At 37.1% G+C, this 18,810-nt stretch overlaps 1 protein-coding gene across 3 annotated transcripts in view; it reads right to left on the reverse strand.

Annotated features, from left to right (window-relative positions):
• Window positions 1–795: 795 nt before the first annotated feature.
• The window catches only part of BMAL2 (basic helix-loop-helix ARNT like 2), a 32,129-nt gene continuing 14,114 nt past the window's right edge, over window positions 796–18,810 (reverse strand). For all 3 annotated transcript variants that reach the window (XM_085569740.1, XM_021538687.3, XM_085569739.1), the window contains exons 5-17: window positions 17,864–18,021; window positions 16,071–16,150; window positions 14,988–15,080; window positions 12,966–13,083; window positions 11,973–12,116; window positions 10,151–10,391; window positions 9,117–9,223; window positions 8,408–8,558; window positions 7,173–7,228; window positions 6,276–6,384; window positions 5,730–5,817; window positions 4,333–4,441; window positions 796–3,341 (exon numbers count right to left, since the gene is read on the reverse strand). In XM_085569740.1, coding sequence (XP_085425866.1) covers window positions 3,205–3,341; window positions 4,333–4,441; window positions 5,730–5,817; window positions 6,276–6,384; window positions 7,173–7,228; window positions 8,408–8,558; window positions 9,117–9,223; window positions 10,151–10,391; window positions 11,973–12,116; window positions 12,966–13,083; window positions 14,988–15,080; window positions 16,071–16,150; window positions 17,864–18,021 — 1,591 coding nt within the window. In that variant the 3' untranslated portion in view covers window positions 796–3,204. The remainder of the gene's footprint in view (window positions 3,342–4,332; window positions 4,442–5,729; window positions 5,818–6,275; window positions 6,385–7,172; window positions 7,229–8,407; window positions 8,559–9,116; window positions 9,224–10,150; window positions 10,392–11,972; window positions 12,117–12,965; window positions 13,084–14,987; window positions 15,081–16,070; window positions 16,151–17,863; window positions 18,022–18,810) is intronic.

Consider the following 18,810-nt stretch of genomic DNA (forward strand, 5'->3'; position numbering starts at 1 on the left):
AGTATTCCAGCAAGTGTAAGATCCACAGCAAATTCCAGGACTACAAAGCACCACAGGAAAGAAACCTGCAATCAATCTCTGCTATAGTATGCAACTACACTGTCCCTCACCATCCCCTACAAGGGAATCCCAAAAGGATCCTCCCTGCCCCCAGAACACCAAGTGACAAGTGTTTATAGGTACTCAACTATTTAGGTCAAAAAAGACCTCGGAGGTCAAGTCCAGCTATAACCCAGGAGCACCAAATCCACCACTACCCCTGTCCATCAGTGCCACACCTGCGCATCTTTTAAACATCTCCAGGAATTATGATTTCTCCACTGCCCTGGGCAGCCTCTGCCAATGCTTAATTAACCCTTTTTTTGCCCCAATATGCAATCCAAACCTCCCCTGGCAGAACTGGAGGCCAGTTCCTCTCATCCTGTCCCCTGGGAGCAGAGCCTGACCCCTCCTACCTTCAGTCAGGAGATGTAGAGTGCTGAGGTCTCCCCTGAACTCCTCCAGCAGCCTTGTGCTTGCAGCAGGAAATGGAAAAGTTCCAGGTTAATGTGTGAACACTTTCAGAGTTCATCCCTGGAGGGCACGAGGGTGTTCTGAAGCTCTGTTTGAATCCCCAAAATTGCACATTAGCTTGGATTACCGGTTCTCCCTGCCTGGGGAGCATCACACTGAGCTACCAAAATCCACAGGAGTTCCACATCCCTGTTTATGTTTTGAGGAAGAAGCCTGGGATCTGAAAGAACAAGTACTTTATATTTCAGTTCAGTATTAGACAGAATTGCCACCAGACTAACAGCAGGGCATCAAAATAGTATTTATTGACCCGGTTTAACCACATCCTGCCATTACCTGCACCATGCCAGGAACAAACTGTCAGTATCTTACTAGAATTGTGCTGTTATACAAACAAAGATAAGCACATACTATCTCAATTGTAGTCAAAAATACCCATTAATTTCACCAGAAATATTTACAAGTGACACTTTTCCTTAAAAAGGCTGCTTTAAGCCAGAAAAAAAAAATTACAAATAGTAAAGGGAGAATCTAATAAGTGAATTTAAAGTCACAATATTTGTCATCAACTGCAAAAGACTCAAAGTTACAATTCTGGTTTTATTTTTTAGGGATAGCCAAGAATCCAAAAATAGTGGTTTGAGTCTAGACACTTCTATAAATCTTGTGAAAGAATTCATTTGCTCCTGCAGTAACAACAGCTGCCATGTTTCCAAACTAATGCAGTTAAAAAACTTGTTCTAATAAAGTCTGTATAATTTTAAGTTATTTAGGTAGTAATTTATCTATGAGCTACAGTATTTGCTGGTTTATTTAGAATTTACTTGTAGAATAGAAAAGAGAAAATGCATTTTACAATGGCAGAGTCTCAAATTTCATTTACATAAATAGACTTCTATCAGTTCTTAGGAAGTGCCTGTTTATTTCTTCCACTTTGCTCCATAATATAGCCCAAAATTCAGAAAAAGCAGAAAAGTTTATTGTAATAAAGCAAGAGAACTGATTATTTTGGCCCCATGTATGTAAAAAAGAGATCTGAATGCAGGAAATTACATCCAAATTAAATTAAAAAAAAAAAAAAGTCTAGAGAGTTAAAAACAAGAAAAAATCAATCCAAGAAGCCATTCTAGCAAATCACCATCACCAAAAATGCATCGTTTGCCAAAGGAGTCATATTATCTATAATATGCTCTGTGAACAGAGCAAGCCACTTCATGTCCAGACTGGGTCCCCATGAGGACAGGGTGGCTCCCCAGCAGCACAAGGATGACATCTAGTGACGGCCACATCCATCTGTTCCCAACTCCAGCCTTCCTAAAAACACCAGCCCAGGCTGCCATCCTCTCCTGGAGCAAGAGAGGTTAGGGTTGTACCTACATTTAAATGTCTGTATAAAAAAGATGCACGTCTATTAGGTATCTTCAAATGCTTTCCTTTCATTACCTGAATTAAAAAAAACAAAACCCAAACATGAAGAAAACATGGAAAAATCTGTAATTTTATGATATACAATTGATGCAAAAATTTGTTTAAACCTTCAATACCAGAGATAAAAATATCCTCTCGCTATATTAGTGCTATGTTGTTCTAATGCAACCTCTAAAGTGCCATGTTCTTGAGTCCTTTGCTGTAACTGGGATACAATCCTTGCAAAAGCTGCTCCCAAAAGATCATTTACTTACATAGCATAGCATTTACTTACAAAGCTATAGTACAGAGAGTTTTTAAAAAGTCACACACTCAAGCAGTAGAAAATTCTCCCAATCTCTCCAAAAACATAAAAGATGCTCCAGAATTTTAACATTTTTTCACCAACAGACAGTGCAAGCCTCACTCTGGAACCAAGACTATCCATTCACACTCCTCTAGCTAGTAAAGAACCTGGCACAAAACCAAAGTGGTTTATCACAAATACAGCATTATTTTTTCTCTGTTTCTATGCACTGCCTCTCTAATAATCCATTACAAATAATACAAAACGGTAATTAAGAGTTTGTTGCTCTTTCCTTACACCCTTCTCATGTTTGTGTACTGGGAAAATGACTGTTTTTCTCAAAACATTCTCTTCTGTTTATTAGGGTGATCCAACCCCAATCCTTGCTCCCAGAACTCTAGGCTTCATTTTAACCTTTGACTGCAAAAATTGCACTGCTGAGAAGTGCAAGGAATCACAAACTGCATCATTTGAGAATTATAATACCTTATTTTACAACTGTAGTGTGTGCAAATCATTATTTCACTTAAATTCAATAGTTACAAATATTTTCAAACCATGTAAGTACAGTAGGTTCTATAGAAAGTAACATGGATAACCAGTATTTTGCAACTTGAAACAAAAAACAATAAATAAAAGTTTGAAGTATTAAAACTAAGAAAAACTAATCCTGTACATTGTACAGTACCTTTTGGTTAAAGCTTCTTAGCAAAAATATACTAATGTGTTCTAAGCATTCCAGTTACAGATGGTTCAATATTAAAATTTCGAGGTTTCCTCATCATGAAAAAAAATATTGCATTTGTCCATAGGTGCAGCAGAAGATTCTTTCTCTCTCTGAACAACTCCAGTCTTTAAAAACCCAGAGACAGCAAGTCTGAATGCAAAGGAACCATGAGAAAACTCCAATACAGTACTGAGGATGTAGGGTTGCTGTGCAGAGGGGTCTGTGACATTGCTTACTGCCAGCAGCAGCTCTAGAGAGCCCACTGGATATCACTGAGGTCAGCTGGGTCCCCCAGGCCCCCGTCAGCCTCCAGGTAATTCATCAGCGCCGTCATCGCCGTGTCATCGTTCTCACAGATGGCATCGAAGTCCAGCTGAGAATTGCCACCTACACAGGGATTAAAACAGGGAGCTTGAGGCAGGCACGAACACTGTGAAGCAGGCAGAACATGGTAACTTGCAAAACAGAATTGGTCTGAAGCAGAACCTGCCTTTGAAGTCAAGACAAATATTTCTATGTTAAAAAAAACCCTAACTTGACTCCCTTTTCATTTAAAACTCATTGTTCTGTGTTGTTTGGGTTGCTTTTAATTCTTTTTTCCCAAACTCTTATTAAAGAATTAGCTTTTTTTTTCCTTTGTGTTTCTTTTTTGGTGTTTTTAGTTTTTGGTTGGTTGGTTTGGGGTTTTAAACTTTGCTGAAAAAGCTCATAGATCAACCAGAAAAAAGCTGTAGGTTATAAATAAACAAATAAATCTCTGGCAAATGATGGAGAAGGGGAAGATGGAAAAGTTTCTAAAAGCTGAAATACAGGATCAGCATAAACATGGCTTTTACAGCATTTTGCCTTTTATGCCAAACATAATGCAGTGGCATTTTCCTCTTCCAGGACCAGAGAATCCTCTATCCAGACAAACTTAACAAGGGGAAGATAAAAAAAAATTCTTTCTGAACCATCTGGAGCAATACTTTGTATAAACTACTGCCTGCTTGCAGCTTACAGAGAGGTAAAGTGCTAAAGGGCAATAATTCACAAATTCCAAGAAGTTCCCTGCTATTACACTGAAATACTTTTCCTTCCCCATCTCTGTCCTGGAGATTGAACAGTAAAGTGCCTCATGAAAAGTGTAAGAATGCAATGGTAAACTTTAGACACAGATGTTGTTTTTTGTCATGAGCTTGCCTCACTGATCAAATTTTGCTGCTTGCCTTGCAACAGTAACACATCTGCTTTCAGAGTGCTCTCATCTTCAGCCAGCCAGCCAAATCTCTTTACACTTTATACATGCTTGTAAAGTGGTGCTCTCAGAAATGACACCAGCGATCAGAAATGTCAGCCCCTGCAACCCCAGAGTGTCCCCAAGAGAAATAAATCTTACTGAGGAGAGGTTCATTACTGGGAAATGGAATAGCACCCTGGGTTTGTTCTGAATTCTCCAGAGTTTCTGGTTCTGAAGGACATAACTGAATCAACTCTTTATTTGGCACCTGAAAGAGCAGAATTTGTAGAAAGGACAGAATTAGATCCTAAATTCAGTCCTAAATATTACATTACAGAAACATCATAGATTGTTGTCAAATCATTAAGAACTGAATAAAGTGAAAAATACACCTCATCAGGCAGATATTTTGCATTTAGAAATTAACATTTTAGAAGTTCCTGTAGCACTGGACCTGGCTGAAATGAAAGTTGTGACTTACACAGCTGTCAAAGCTACTTCACAGTGATGGCACTGCTTGAGGGTCTAACTCAGTGTTCAGTAAATAAATCCAGCACCAAATGTGCTGGTTTGCACTTTCCACATCTACTACCATAAACTACAAATTCCCAGTGACCTGATGTTTGTCACTGTCAAAACATTACACTTAAGAGATTAAAAAAGCCCTCATACCTCCTAGGTTCTATATGCATTAAACTATATTCATCGTGGCAACAGAGATAGAAATCATGCTAACCCAAAAAAAAAGATCATGTTTTTCCTGATGCTTGTTTTAGTTAACACATACATGTAATTTAGCAGGAGAGATTCCTAGGATTGCCTGACCTGTGTATATTCTACCAGGAAATTAATAAAGGTGAAGTGCTTTCCAAAAGTATTTTAGGAACAAATGGGATACCAAAGCCCAGAATCAAGAAAAATCCTCAATGAATATGATCAAATTATCCTTATGATAAGACATTGCATGATTTAGAGAGTTCAGCATATATTAGTCAAACAACTTTTCAGGAGAAAGATCTGTGGTAACACAGGGGAGAACTGATCACAAAAAAAAGGGGGCAGTCACAGCAGCTCCTAGACCAGAATAGTGGGATTTTTTCATAAGAAATGAGAATTGCAGTGGAAAGATCAACTGTTTTTAGCAGGAAAGAAATTTGCATTTCAAAGAGCTGTTGGAGAAGTTTGTTCATGCCATGTTCAGTACAAAACATACAACCTATTTAGGTAAGAAGATAGATTAATTATTCCATAGTTATGGGCAATAACTATGTTATTTATACAACTAACTTCGTGGTGTTACAAGCACTAGTAGATTTACAAGCACCACTAGATTAGCATAACTACCCGTTTTTAGAAGAGTAATGAAATACCTTCAAAGTCACAATTTTAAACATTTCAAAACAGCACAGATTTTTAAAAAACTATCTTCAAAACCATTAAGATTAAAAGTACACATTCTCTCACAAAAACAAATCAGGGCACTCTAACTCAAACACAGGTTTTGAGCTGACATTAGCCTTTTCATTTTTGATTTTTACAGACAGGGGTGTACTCACATCACTGCAGTTTATAGTTAAAGCTGGAGATGGTGACTTTCTGAGGAGATGTGATGGACTTAACTCTCCAGAGGGTGAAGAATGCAACCTAAAATTGCATGTGTTTAGTTAATTTACTAGGTCACATTAATCAAAGACTGAAAAACAAACTGTGTGGTGCAGAACCCACCAGACCTCCCCAGTGACACAAGCATGAATCTGATCATTTGAAACAATAATGTCTTAAGTTCTCCTGAAGATTCTAAATTATCATGCTCCAAGTTTTGGTAGCAGAAAACACAGAAGAGATCAGAAAAGGCCATGGATCACAATTCTATTCCTTAAGCACAGTTTTCTTCCTCTGTTGAATCACCAGAACAGTGATGTGCTCTGCCAGGCATGAGACTGACATAATTATAATGGTATCTCATAATGTTATTGCTCAACTTAAAAAATGTTACACATACAATACAATAAAAGTGAAACTGGAGCAACCCTCACATAATCATACATCCCTCATGGCTATCTTTACTGAAAAGCCTAATGATGGTGTTATGCATTTATTACCTTTGTAATTCTAATATTTCATTTGCAATTTCAGTTCCTATACTTCCAGCACCAAGAACTGTTCCAGAGGACATTCCAGGTACACTTACTAAAGACTGTTTTACAGCATCTGTAGATAAAAAAAACCAAAGCCCAAAAAAAACCTTAGAGCACTTTTGTTGCAGAGCAAAGATTCATTTTAAAGCAGCTTTTGTTCTAAATATGCCTATACAAGCATATATTTTAATATATACATTCAGAAATTATATTCCTTTAAATTCTGATTCATGGCAGAGGGTGTTGCAATATAAAGTGAATAATCTGTGAAAATTGTTGTTCTCCAGTAGTGAAATATATTTAATCATTGCCACCTTCAGTGTCTCTCACAGACATTGCAAAGAACATAATTTTAAAAAATCCTTGGATTTCTCACCAACTGAAATCAGTTATTGAAAGAACATTTTGAATAGCAAATATAAAGCCTTGACAGCAGGATGGTAGAACAGCATGCATAAAGTAGAAACTTTGCATAGCAGAAAAATAATAACAAAATATGTTCTGTATCAGTATTGCCCTGTATTTTATAGATAAACTCAGCACAGTTGCATCTGTTCAGAAAACTGGGCAATATATGAAGGGTCTGTGAGCGAAGTACAATGTCCTACTAAGCAAATCCCCAGCTCTAACAGAAGCTTCTGGAAATTAAAAGTAGGTTATATGCACTTCTTTTTATAGTTCTGTGAATTATATCAATTAGGACTCTGTAAGTAACTAGACACTGAAAAATAAGTAGATTTAAAAAAAAAATAATCCTTCATTGCACACAACCTAGAATAAAAAAAAAAAACCCTGGACTGGATAAATTTAAACTGACTGATCAGGAGATCAGCTGTGATAACTGTAAGACGTGACACTTGCCTTCTGCAGGTTGGGAACTGTAGAGGACTTCTTCTTCAGTTGATTCCTTATGACCTCTAAGATTTAAAGAAATGAAAAAAATCCCAAACAAACCACAAAAAGTCAGCATGGTTTTTTTTCCAAGAGCAAAATCCAGCACATATTTATGTTTAATTCCAGTAATATTTTGCACAGAACCAAAGCTAACACCCTCAAAAAGGAAAACATAAGATATTCCTCACATATTTCCAAGTTCAATTCTTTGTAATGTTTCTGACAGTGGGTGAAATATTAATTTTCTCTTACTCTCCAAATGAAAAGGAAAGTCTGTGTTCCATGACAAGGAAACAGGACTATTATTTTTAGTGTTAGGAGGGAAATCAGGTAACCAGGAACAAGGACAGGTCAGTGGCTGCCCTCCCTCCTTTCTGCAGACAGTTGCAAATGCCCACATTTCCAGGGCAAGCAAAAAAATGTCCTTGGGCTACTGGCCAGCACAGACTGTCTGAACTACTCTTCTCTGTTTTCTTGGGGAAAAAAAGACATGGGCAAAAGAGGTGGGTGATGTTGACTTAAGGCATGAACCAGATACAGAATGGGCAAAAGGCCCCCTCAACAACTTAATTTAAGGGAAATAAATCCTCTCTGTCCCCACCCAAAACCCCAATCATTGGCAAAGATCCTCAGCAGCTGGAACAACCCCAATTACAGCTCCATTGCAAGGTGCAGAGAATGAAAAATAACTACAAATAAAAAAAAGAATTAAACACAAGCATATTTTGTTCTCCACCCTTGCAATCAATTTGGAGAGGATCTTTCTGTCCTGCCTTGCATTTCCACCATCTATCAATTGTGCTTCTCCATCTTCTGACACCTGGGGGTAGGGCAGCACTTGGAATTGGGTCAACTGACACACAGAGGGTTGTAAAGACCAGAAGGAAAAGCAGCATTAACTTGACAATTCCATTTATTCAAATCTACCTTCTTAAAGATCCTTCCTTTCTTTCTTTAACAAGAAACTCTTTCACCTCATTTTTTCCTACTGGGAAATAGCATAGTTTTCAGAGTCAAATCCACAACCTAGGCCTGAAACAAAAATAGCTGCTAAATGCCAAAAATATGTTTGTCCAGGTTGTTCAGCCCCTTTTTGTGCAAGGTTGATGTTTTCTAGTCTTGTTCTATTTTCTGAGCAGGTTATTTTAGCGCTAACTGTAATTATGACAAAAAATAAATGGAGAGTCATATAAATTACTTACAATACCACAGTGTTGTTTGATACAATGTACTCCAGCTCTTTGGTCCAAGGATTCATGAAACTAAACCACTGACTCTTTAAAGTAACAAAAGTCCCATCTTTTGCTCTAAATTTGTAGGAATTTGTAAATACTTTTTCTTTATTCTGCAACACTAGATAAGAAAAGGAAAGTTATAATCACCATATTTAGGCTTAGAAAGGTAAAGTTAGAAATAATAAATCTATTTTATAGCATCATAAAACTAAAATGTTTCTGTTCATCAGACATAGAATAAACACGCCAAAACAAACTAGGACCTGTTCTAAAATCAAATTATATAGTTTCAGCAGGGTCATAAATCTTACATTAAAAAGCAAATACTAAGTTCCTGCAAAACACTAAGAGACTCATGACTTGGTGAGCTTTAACTTGTGTCTTTAATTATGTTATCAGACACATCTGCTCTTCAGGATTCCTCCTCTTCCTTACAAAGAATGGAAGCAGAGGGTTTGACAGATGTGCTGACATTATTGCCCCACAATTAAGGCCCTGCACCAGGAGCCAAGACAACACAAGTTTCTCCCTGCTTTCATGACAAGCTTTACACAGGCTTGTCTTAACACAGACATCACAAAGGGCAGTGCTGAGGTTGTGTAGTTTGGGTTTGCAGCTTTTTCACTTGCAGTTACACATAGCTGTAAGTACTATGGGAGGACCAATTATTTTGTACCTTCTTTGTGTTTTTCAGCTAGGTGATTGTGATCATCTTGATGGCAGTACTCGTAACAAGAAGTTCCTAGAAGCTCTTGTGGCAGATACCCTAAAATTGCTGTTGCGCTGTTAGAAATAAAAACGTGAACTACAGCGGACTCAAAGCTGTTTTCTTCAGTATCAGATAAAGCAGAACATTAATATTTAAACAAACAGATGCCTGTGTTCATGTTTGGGGAAAAAATATAGCATTAGTACAGCTCTAAAACAGCAGGAAATATTTTTCAGAGCAAATGGTCCCTTTGCAATGAATGACAATTGGAAGGTAAAGTAAAAGTTTAAACATGCAAACCACATGTACACACAAAATACTTCTGTTTAGTGGCTTCCCTTTGCCAGTCACAGTACTGGTCACACATAAGAGTCAATAAAAAACTCAGCAGTTGAATTTTGCTCTTTCACTCAAAGGGATTAGTTTCAAACTGACACTTTTAGTAGAAAGAAAAGGAGACTGAAAGCAGTAACATTTCCAGCAACAATGAAATTCCAAATGCAAAGTGCTAACTAGGTCTCTGCAACAAATAAAAGTCTGGTTCATAAAGTACAGAAAATGGGAACTTAGTTCTCACGTCCAATAAAATAATTTGGTACCTCATTTATATAGAATGTATTTGTTACAAATGGTAAGACTCTCAGAAGTAATAACTTTTGGTTAAATGTTTATTACTTCAGTCATGTGCAGAACTATGAAGATCTAACTTGAGTTTTTTTTTATGAATAAATGAATCCATTTTCTATAGGACAATACACTTCTATACACTATGCATTATTTGACAAATAGCCTAAGTACACACAGTTAAAGAAGTAACAGCTTCTTGTGTAGAGCCGAAAAACACTCCGAAAATTGGAATTTTTGAGAATTCTCATAAATTCTCAAAAATTGAGAATTCTAATTAGAACTTCTACCCTGCTGGAGAAATCACAGTTTTGACAGAGGATCAGAAAATGGAAGCAGTTGTGTCATTTATCTTCATTAAAGAACAAAATGCTTACCGCTGATCTACATAAACAAATTTTCCATCCATGGCAAATCGTGTAACAAATTCTGTTGCTTTGACTTTTATCTCTCCACTCTTTTGTGGAACAATATAAGGGTGTAACCTCCCAATTGCAACAAGACAGTTAAAGTTACTACTGTCCTTTTCTACATCATTTTCCTCTTCTACTCCCACCTCATTAGGAGGCCAGTTCTTCAAATACCCAGTACAGTGAATGGTGCAGTATTTTCTGTGATCTAATAGAAAGAAATCAAATAAGTTATTGTTCAAAGAGTAAACCACTTATTTTATTCTGTTGGCTGTGAGACCAGCAACTATATTTCATGCTTACCTACACTAACTGTACACAGCTATAGATCATTTTACAGAGTATTTTTCAATTAATTTTGTTCTATTCAGTTTGGGCTTACCTGCAGAGAGAGCTTGTAACCCTATTTAAGATTTAGGAAGATGAGTTATGGCTGTTGGCAGTTCAAACACAAGTTAGACAGAAAACAAAGCAATAACCCACAGATCACTCTGGTTTTACATGGTTTTATATGAATTGTGAATTAAAATTAACCTGAGGCCCTCTGTAGCTTCCAAATCAATTTATTTTTGGTAAGCACAATGATCTGAACATATGCTCACTGCAGTTGTTGACAGAATCAGCTTATTTTCTATTTATCTCAGGTTTCTGACATTTTATGGGAATACAAATATTTGAAATATCTTGAACTCCAGCACACACTGTCATTCATCCCTTTTTGCTCTCCAAATAACAAGCAAACGCCCTCATAAGCATCAAGGCTTGACATTACAGCAGCTGTCTTTCCAAAAAAATGCCAAAGCATTCTTGACATCTCTATGCCAAACAGGATGCTTTCCACAGCTTTGATTTTCCTCTCTATTACAAAAAACACAGATCAACTCTGCAAAATGAGAAACTGAGTTATCTGACTATGATTTTGTCACAGTTACTCAGGTGCCTTCTCTCAAAACTGCTTTCCCAAGAAACACTTACAGAAGATAAATTCTTATCTCACTGAGTTATCTGACACATCAAGGGATATCAAATTCTATTTACTTACAATCACGAGCCTCTTAAAATTTGTGGTGTATCTCAACAGTAACAGGTTACATTGAAAAACAGAACTTGGAGGATTTTTTCAGGATCAAACAATTTCAGCACACCTTTGCAAAAATCAATACTAAGTTATTAAAACAAAATCTAGAAAATGCATTTTAAAATTGAAATGTAAATTTTCACTGGAAATTTGACAAGATTATTCTGCTCTATGGGCACACCAAAATATGAACTCAAGTAAAATTACTGGGAAAATGAATGGAATTACACCAATAAATTCACTTTACCATGAAAGAAAAAAGGAAAATTCATATTTTTAAATATGCACAACACATAAAAGTATATCAGAAAAATAAGTTGGTTTACTTGCTTTCTTCCCTTCAAAATAGTAGAGTTTGCAGGTTTTATTCACTCTGTTATCTTCAAGACATAAGTTATTTAGTTTCATTCTTCTGATCTGCTCCAGTTCTTTCAAATATTTCCCTGAGACTTCTCAAATTTGACCACAACAGGCCACATGCTTCTACAGAGCCACTATACCTCAAGTTTCTCCCTCCCTCTTTCCAGGAGGGCACCGGGGGGAGGAGAAAGAGAACAATGAGACTGATTTCAAAAGGTGTCCCTGGCTCACATTTACACTGCTCTACAGCTACTTGCTGAGATCAGTAGGAACCAGGAAGTCATTAATGACACGGAATTTGAACGAGATTCAAGAGACAAAGCCCCCACTTCATCTCCACCCTCTGAATACCTTTCTTCTTTGGGTTGGGCAAACACTCCTTCTCCTCTTTGACTGTGGTCCTGCTACACTTTATGCGACAGAAGAAGGAACGTCGAGCACCAGAGTTGAGCCGAGCTGGTCCAGCTTGGAAATCTGTGTGTACTTGCAAGCCAGCTTACAAAGATTTAGTAAAGTAGTTAAAAACAACCAAAACCAAGCAATAAAACTTCAGAAAACAAGATGCTTTCTGCATTTACCTCCCAGTACATCGTCCTTACTGTTTAGCTGCCTAAATTTTGTACTTACATTTAAAAGTCTAATAATTTAAATAGAGCAAAGAAAACACATTGACACAGATTCCAAAATTAGAAAGAACTACTAAACTATTTTTAAAGCCTTCTTGATATTCTTAATAGAATTTTACTACAGATGCTTTATAAACTTTCACCCTGTATTTGGTACAAGGAAGAACTGCAAAGATGCTTGTAAAAGCCAGCTATAAAACAGGCATTAGCTGCATAGTACACAAAACAGGCATTAGCTGCATAGTACACAATGCTTTCCTTATTAGAAACAACTGTAAACTAGAGAAGGTTTGGTTACATTGGGATTGACACTTAGCATTTTCAGAGAAGACAGTGATTCTTGATATTGAAGTATTTTATCCCATGTTCGACTACATCAGGTCTTTTGTATTGACAAGACCTAGCAAATACAAGAAAAAAAAGTAGTATGCTGGTAGGAAGAATGTCAGACTACATCTTGGTAAATGCTTAACAGTGATTTCAGTAATTTAACAGAATTTCAGTAACTCTTATGATCTAAAATCAAGTCCCTTCTGGGCTAGCTTTTCAACTCTAAATGCATTTTAAGCAGCAGATACGCATCAAAATGTTTGTTTCATAGAAATACCTCACGTTTGTTCATCCACACATCCATACAAACACCTGAATACATCCTGACTAATAATCAGATTGATTAACATCTCTTGAAAAAATCTGAGCACGTCCAGCTCTGACTTACTTTTGCCATCTATGAGCTTCTCCCTAGGTGAGACGTCCGATGAAGAAAGTTGCTCCTTAACTTTTGCAACATCTTTTGGATGTAAGTAATCAAATAAACTTTGTCCAATTAAACTGGCCTATTAAAAAAAAACAAAAAAAACCACAACAAAACACAAAAGAGATGAGAACCACACCATTTTGGAACAGGACCCCGCCACATTACTTATCTCAGGAAAACAACTGTCTACACCACTAAAAAAAATCAATACCACAGTTACTTCAAACATCAATATTCTGTTTTACAATTCATTTGTCATTGTTTAATATAATTTTTAATTAAAAGGGTAGCAAAAACATAGTTTGATACTTCCCTGTGAAAAGCAGCAGATTTATTTGGAGATTAAACAAGTTTCTGTACAACCAAATGCTTTATTTATAAATAATGCAATTCCTGGTCCTAGCCAAAAAAGGTTATGCACAAAGTAATTCCACTCTTGGATTACTGGGGAAGGAGGGAAGAAATAGGAAGGAGCATGAAATATTCAACTATCTAATGACTCTGAGCTCTAATTTGGTTGGACAAACTGGCACCACTGAGCCAGGAGCAGGCTGGAAGCAGGGCTCAGCTCACCACAGCATTCCTTAGCAGAGGATATGTACAGAGATGTCTCCAGCTGGGATGCCTCCTACCTGCTCACTCTGTTCATCCCGAGTAACTGTCCTGCTGCACCACTTTCTTTTGGAACAGGAGGGAATTCTCACGGAAGTGGGCTGGTTTGAGTTTTCCACTGCTTACCTTCAGCACAGCAACCAAATCAAAGGATAAAAAGGAGCTGTGTTGACAAGACCTACTCTAGACTCAAACTCAGGATAAACAGCCAGTGTCCTGCCTTTTCCCAGTCCCCATTTAATCCTAACACAATGGGAAAATGCCGAGTGCTGCTGAGACAGCCTAACAGCAGCCTTGCCAAAATACACAGGTGTAACAAACCAGATAAAGCTGCAGCATGGGATTCAGAACCTAGAACAACTCCCAAACCAGCTAATAAATCCATGGGTATTATTAAAGTCAGTCATGTCCTCTGAATCTCTTTGTCTGGAATAGAGGAGATCTTAAGGATCTGGAAGTAGATATGTCTTACATGAGTGACTCCAGAAAGGCACTCTCAGTTCTTGAACAAAATCTGTGTAGAAGTTAAAAAAAACCAAACAACTCTGCTTTATGCTTATTCCCCTAGGATGATTCATTTAACTTTAATTAAAAAAGATAGTTTTGCACTTAAAAAAAAAAAAGATAAAAATAAATCTATGAAAGAGTCCAGATTGGTTATCTGTACATTTATAAAGAAAACTAGGATAGCACAAATGGTTTCAAAGTTACAAAAGTAGACAGATGGCAGCACTAACTGTTTCAGCCTCTGTTTGTGAAACAGAAGTCATTGATACAAGAGCAAATTATCATCCCTTGATTATTTGTGGTAATTGTCCATCATGTTAAACATCAACTAATGGACGGTACTTCTGTTTTTCCAATTTCCCTTGTTCTACAGGCTAAGGTGGCTCCCATTCAGTCTCTTTCAGGTTAAGGTACACACTCAGACAGTTTTTGTGTATATGTTACATGGTGCATCCAAGCATAAAGGCATCAGCAAGGAAAGCTTTCATTAACTTTCACTGCTGAACTACCCATTTTCCTTGGCCTAAAAAAAAACCTACCAAAAACACTTCACTATGTGAGAGAAATGAGGACTTGCACACAGAAATTAGGACATCTTCAAATTATCCCTTCCTCTCACACTGGCAGTCTTCTTAAGGATGATCAGCTGAAATCTGGTGCTGTTCCTCCAGGTTGGAAACAGTGATGTTCTTGCACATATTTTCTTACAGGATATTCAGCTTTACTCCAAATAAGGTTAACTCAAAGAAATTCCAAGAAATTATACACAAGGATTGGTTTGATGCAATATAGAATAAAATATAAAAGTTTTAAAATTCCTAAGAAAATGCAAGGTAAAAGCAAGTAAGAAACAACAATAACCACCTGATCATAATTAAGTATTTTGCAAACTGATTCAGAGACAAACAGAATTTTTCCTCTGTTGCATCCAACCACAAACAGGAATCCATCTGCAGCCTGAAAATATAAATATACTGTCTTTAAAAACACACAATAAAAACAATTAATATTAATTACTATAAGGAAGCACACTTTTAAACCTGATTTTTAAAATAAAATACTTGAAAGCTGGAGAGGGACAAGAGGAAATGGCTTCACACTGACAGAGGTGTGTTTGGATTGGATATGAGGAAGAAATCCTTTCCTGTGAGGGTGGGGAGGCCCTGGCACAGGGTGCCCAGAGAAGCTGTGGCTGCCCCATCCCTGGCAGTGTCCAAGGCCAGACTGGATGGGGCTCTGAGCAGCCTGGGATACTGGGAGATGTCCCTGCCCATGGCAGGGGGTGGAATAAGATGAACTTTAATGTCCCTTCCAACTCAGGCCATTCTGTGATTCTATAAAAAAAGCAATTAAGATTGCAAGGACCAATGAGGCCTTCAACCACAGCTAAAGTTTCTTAAACACTCACATCGTTGGCAAAACACATATTTGGCAAAAGTCTAACTACAAAACAGCTTCTTTTGGGAGCCATTCACAGATCTTGGCAAAGCATTATTGCAGCAAAGGAAAAAAAACACAAACCTTGCTGTAAATGAGATGTGTGGGTTTATAATGAAATGTGCAAACAAGAGGGAAGATTTTATTCCAGGTATTTTCTGCACCTTTTTCAAAGTACATCTTTAAAAATGTACATGAAGGACAGCCAACAACTGTGAGGATGCTCCTGCATAATTGGCAGCATTCTCTGCAGTTGCATGAAGATTTTAAGAATGGATATATTAAACAGGCAGACTGTACACACATTATTATCCCTTCCAGGGCTGCTGCCTGTCATGCTCCCAAACCATCTCTGCACACCTTCATGAAAGCCTGGGTATTGCACAGAGTTTAGAAACCAGTACAACAAAACACTTGCCTGAAGGAAAAGATGGGAGAAAAAACACTGTCCAACTAAACACTCAAACTTTATCAAGGACATGATTTACCTGAGAGTTTCCTTCCACTTACCCTAAGGATCAACTGTCGCAGTTCATCATCCTTCAAAAATGAAGGTTTATACCGGACTTCTGAGTAGGAGCTACTGGAACCTGGAAAATGGATGATTCACAGAGATCATGCCAAAAATTACATTTTAAATTCACTTTTAGTGGAGCTATACTTGCTATGTCTTTCAGAATTTTTCTCTATGACCCCAACAGCTGAATTAAAAAAATAACTTAAGGTTCTAGAAATTCTAAAAATAAAATTAAATCTCAAACACAACTGGTAATGAAAACAGACACACAACCATTTCTTTCCTTGCCCTTTATTCTTTCCTTGCCCTTTATTAACACAAACCAAGGAAACTTCTGTTCAGATATCATTAATGTACTGCTAGAGAAATGGTATTATGAGAACTGAATTTTCTACAAACATTTCATAGGTATGTTTCAGACCTCTTAACTAAATTCTCTTTGCTGAAGCAGAATAATTCCAGTATTACCAATATTATTATTACTATTATCATCTTTTGGCATTAATAATGCTCCATTAATACTATAAAGCCAACAATCAACAAAAAACAGACTGCTGTAGTTAAATCAAATGTCTCACTAAATATAGTGAGACTGACTTACTGCATGTACTGTTCTAGCACCCATGGCAAGTACTCTATAAAATAATTTTTGTTCACTACACTTTTATCCATTAGATTTTCTTTTTCTTGTTGCATTTTTTGTAATAGTCCAACATTTCAGCCAATTTCATTATGCACTATAACTCCACATAGTATATGGTACTCTCTTCAACCATTTGTTTTGAGGTAGATACAAGTGTGCTGGGTGAAGTCCAGTTTTCACATCCTGTTGTTAAATACAAATGCTTGAGCAGAAGATTTCTTGTTTAAACTGCAAGTGCAGTTACTGTCCTGCTGGTTTACCTTATCTCCTGCTGCTTCACATTATTTCTTCATGCAGAACTCTCAGCCCTTCAGAAAACCCTCAAGACCCTTTATACCTGAGCCATTTCCATTATTCTATTACTGTCAAGGTAGCAACTTAATTTTCTACAATTCTTTGATACAAAACTAACTGGGTTCTCATTAGACCTTTTTATTCATAATCAGTGGGTTTTACAATGCAGAGGGTCTTTGATCTTTTCTTAGAGTTGACCAAATTATTATTCTGAAACAGTGGTGCCAAAACACTAATATAATATTTAACACTAAATATTGTGTGCAGCTGATAAACTCTGCAATATGCAACTTGTATTTGGATGTAATTTTTTTTGGGGAGGGAAAAAAAAATCCCAAAACCTAGCAATAGCAAAAGAAGAGCAAAAATTTCCTGGGTTGATCCCCACACTAAAGCATTCCCTAAGAGCTATGATTAACTTTGCCAGCTGACTGGGCTATGAGACGTTTCTGTTTCTTGCTACTCTTTAACATGTGAAGGTTTTTAAGACTTTAATGTAATCAAACTCATTGATTATTTTGTTAAACTATGTTCTGTCTTGCAACTTTCCTTTTGACTTCTGTACTTTCTAAAAAGAATCAAGGAGTGAGCCAAGAGTAAGGCATGCCCTGAGCAGACAGAAAATATCAGACATTGAAGGATGGCTTTTTTCCTGCTATATTAAGCAAAAATTTAAAATTAAGTTCTGACAGCTACAGACAGGTGCATTTAGATGAGGAACAGATCTGGAACTAAATACAGTAAGGAAATGTAAAATCAAATACCCTTGATTTATTCAAAATCTGAGAAGATACACACAATAACTCCTACTAGAACAAGGATTTATAGGATGATGTTTCCTAAACTCACCTTTTAAAGACTTTAAATGCTGCACAGCCATCCGTAGCACTGTGAGTTTGTCCAGCTTTCGGGCCATGGGATTGCACTGTGGTATCATGGCAGACAATTCCTCTATCAAATTATTCATTTTGTCTCTTCTTCTTTTCTCTGTTTGACTGTGAGCCTCTCTAAGAAGAAAAATTTTTTTTAAAGAGTGATGTAGAACACATGATTTTCCCCATAATATTAAATTCAATTTTTGGAATGGAACTATCACCAGTAGTGCTGCATTGAATCAGTTTTTCATATGCTACTTGTATTGGACAATTGAATTGGATTCACTTCAACAAAGACAAAATGGTCCCAATATTAATGTGAAATACTGAGGAGAAGAGGTATCTCAAGCAACAATATGATTATATTTGGCAGGAACAAGAGGTTATGAAGATTTCTAAAAGTTAAACCCTTCTTGTGACCCTTGCATGCAAGTGATGACTTGGAAACCTCAGTGTATCTCAGAGAACCCTTGATGTCACTGGGAATCAATGAAAGACATTCCTGCTCCCACCTCTGCCTGGCCTGTGTAACTAAGATGGGGTGTTCATTCTGCTGCCTTTTAAGAAACCCCACAGCAATAAACATTAATTTCCCACATGCTTCTAAGAGATGGAGAGGAAACTGGAAAAAAAAAAATAAGGTGTGCCTCGTGTAATTTACCAGAAGTATCTCAGAAAACTTTCCCTTTCCTGATAAGGTGGTACAAAGGCTGTCTCAGGTTTTATCTCTTGGTAAGCCTGTCAAGAACTCAGCCACCGAAAGAGCTTCTCTTTTCAACCAGTTTTCATCAGGAAACTCCTTCTAGGGCACATGGCTGCACATCACAAGTGCATTTAGAGCTCAGGTCACCTTTTCGTTACTTCTTTCTGGTGCACTATGTCAGCTTTTCAGCCCATCTCCTCCCCTCTAAAACCCTCCAG

This window comes from Lonchura striata, chromosome 1A (assembly GCF_050655825.1).
Source record: "Lonchura striata isolate lonStrDom1 chromosome 1A, ASM5065582v1, whole genome shotgun sequence".
In the NCBI taxonomy this organism is placed as follows: Eukaryota; Metazoa; Chordata; class Aves; order Passeriformes; family Estrildidae; genus Lonchura; species Lonchura striata.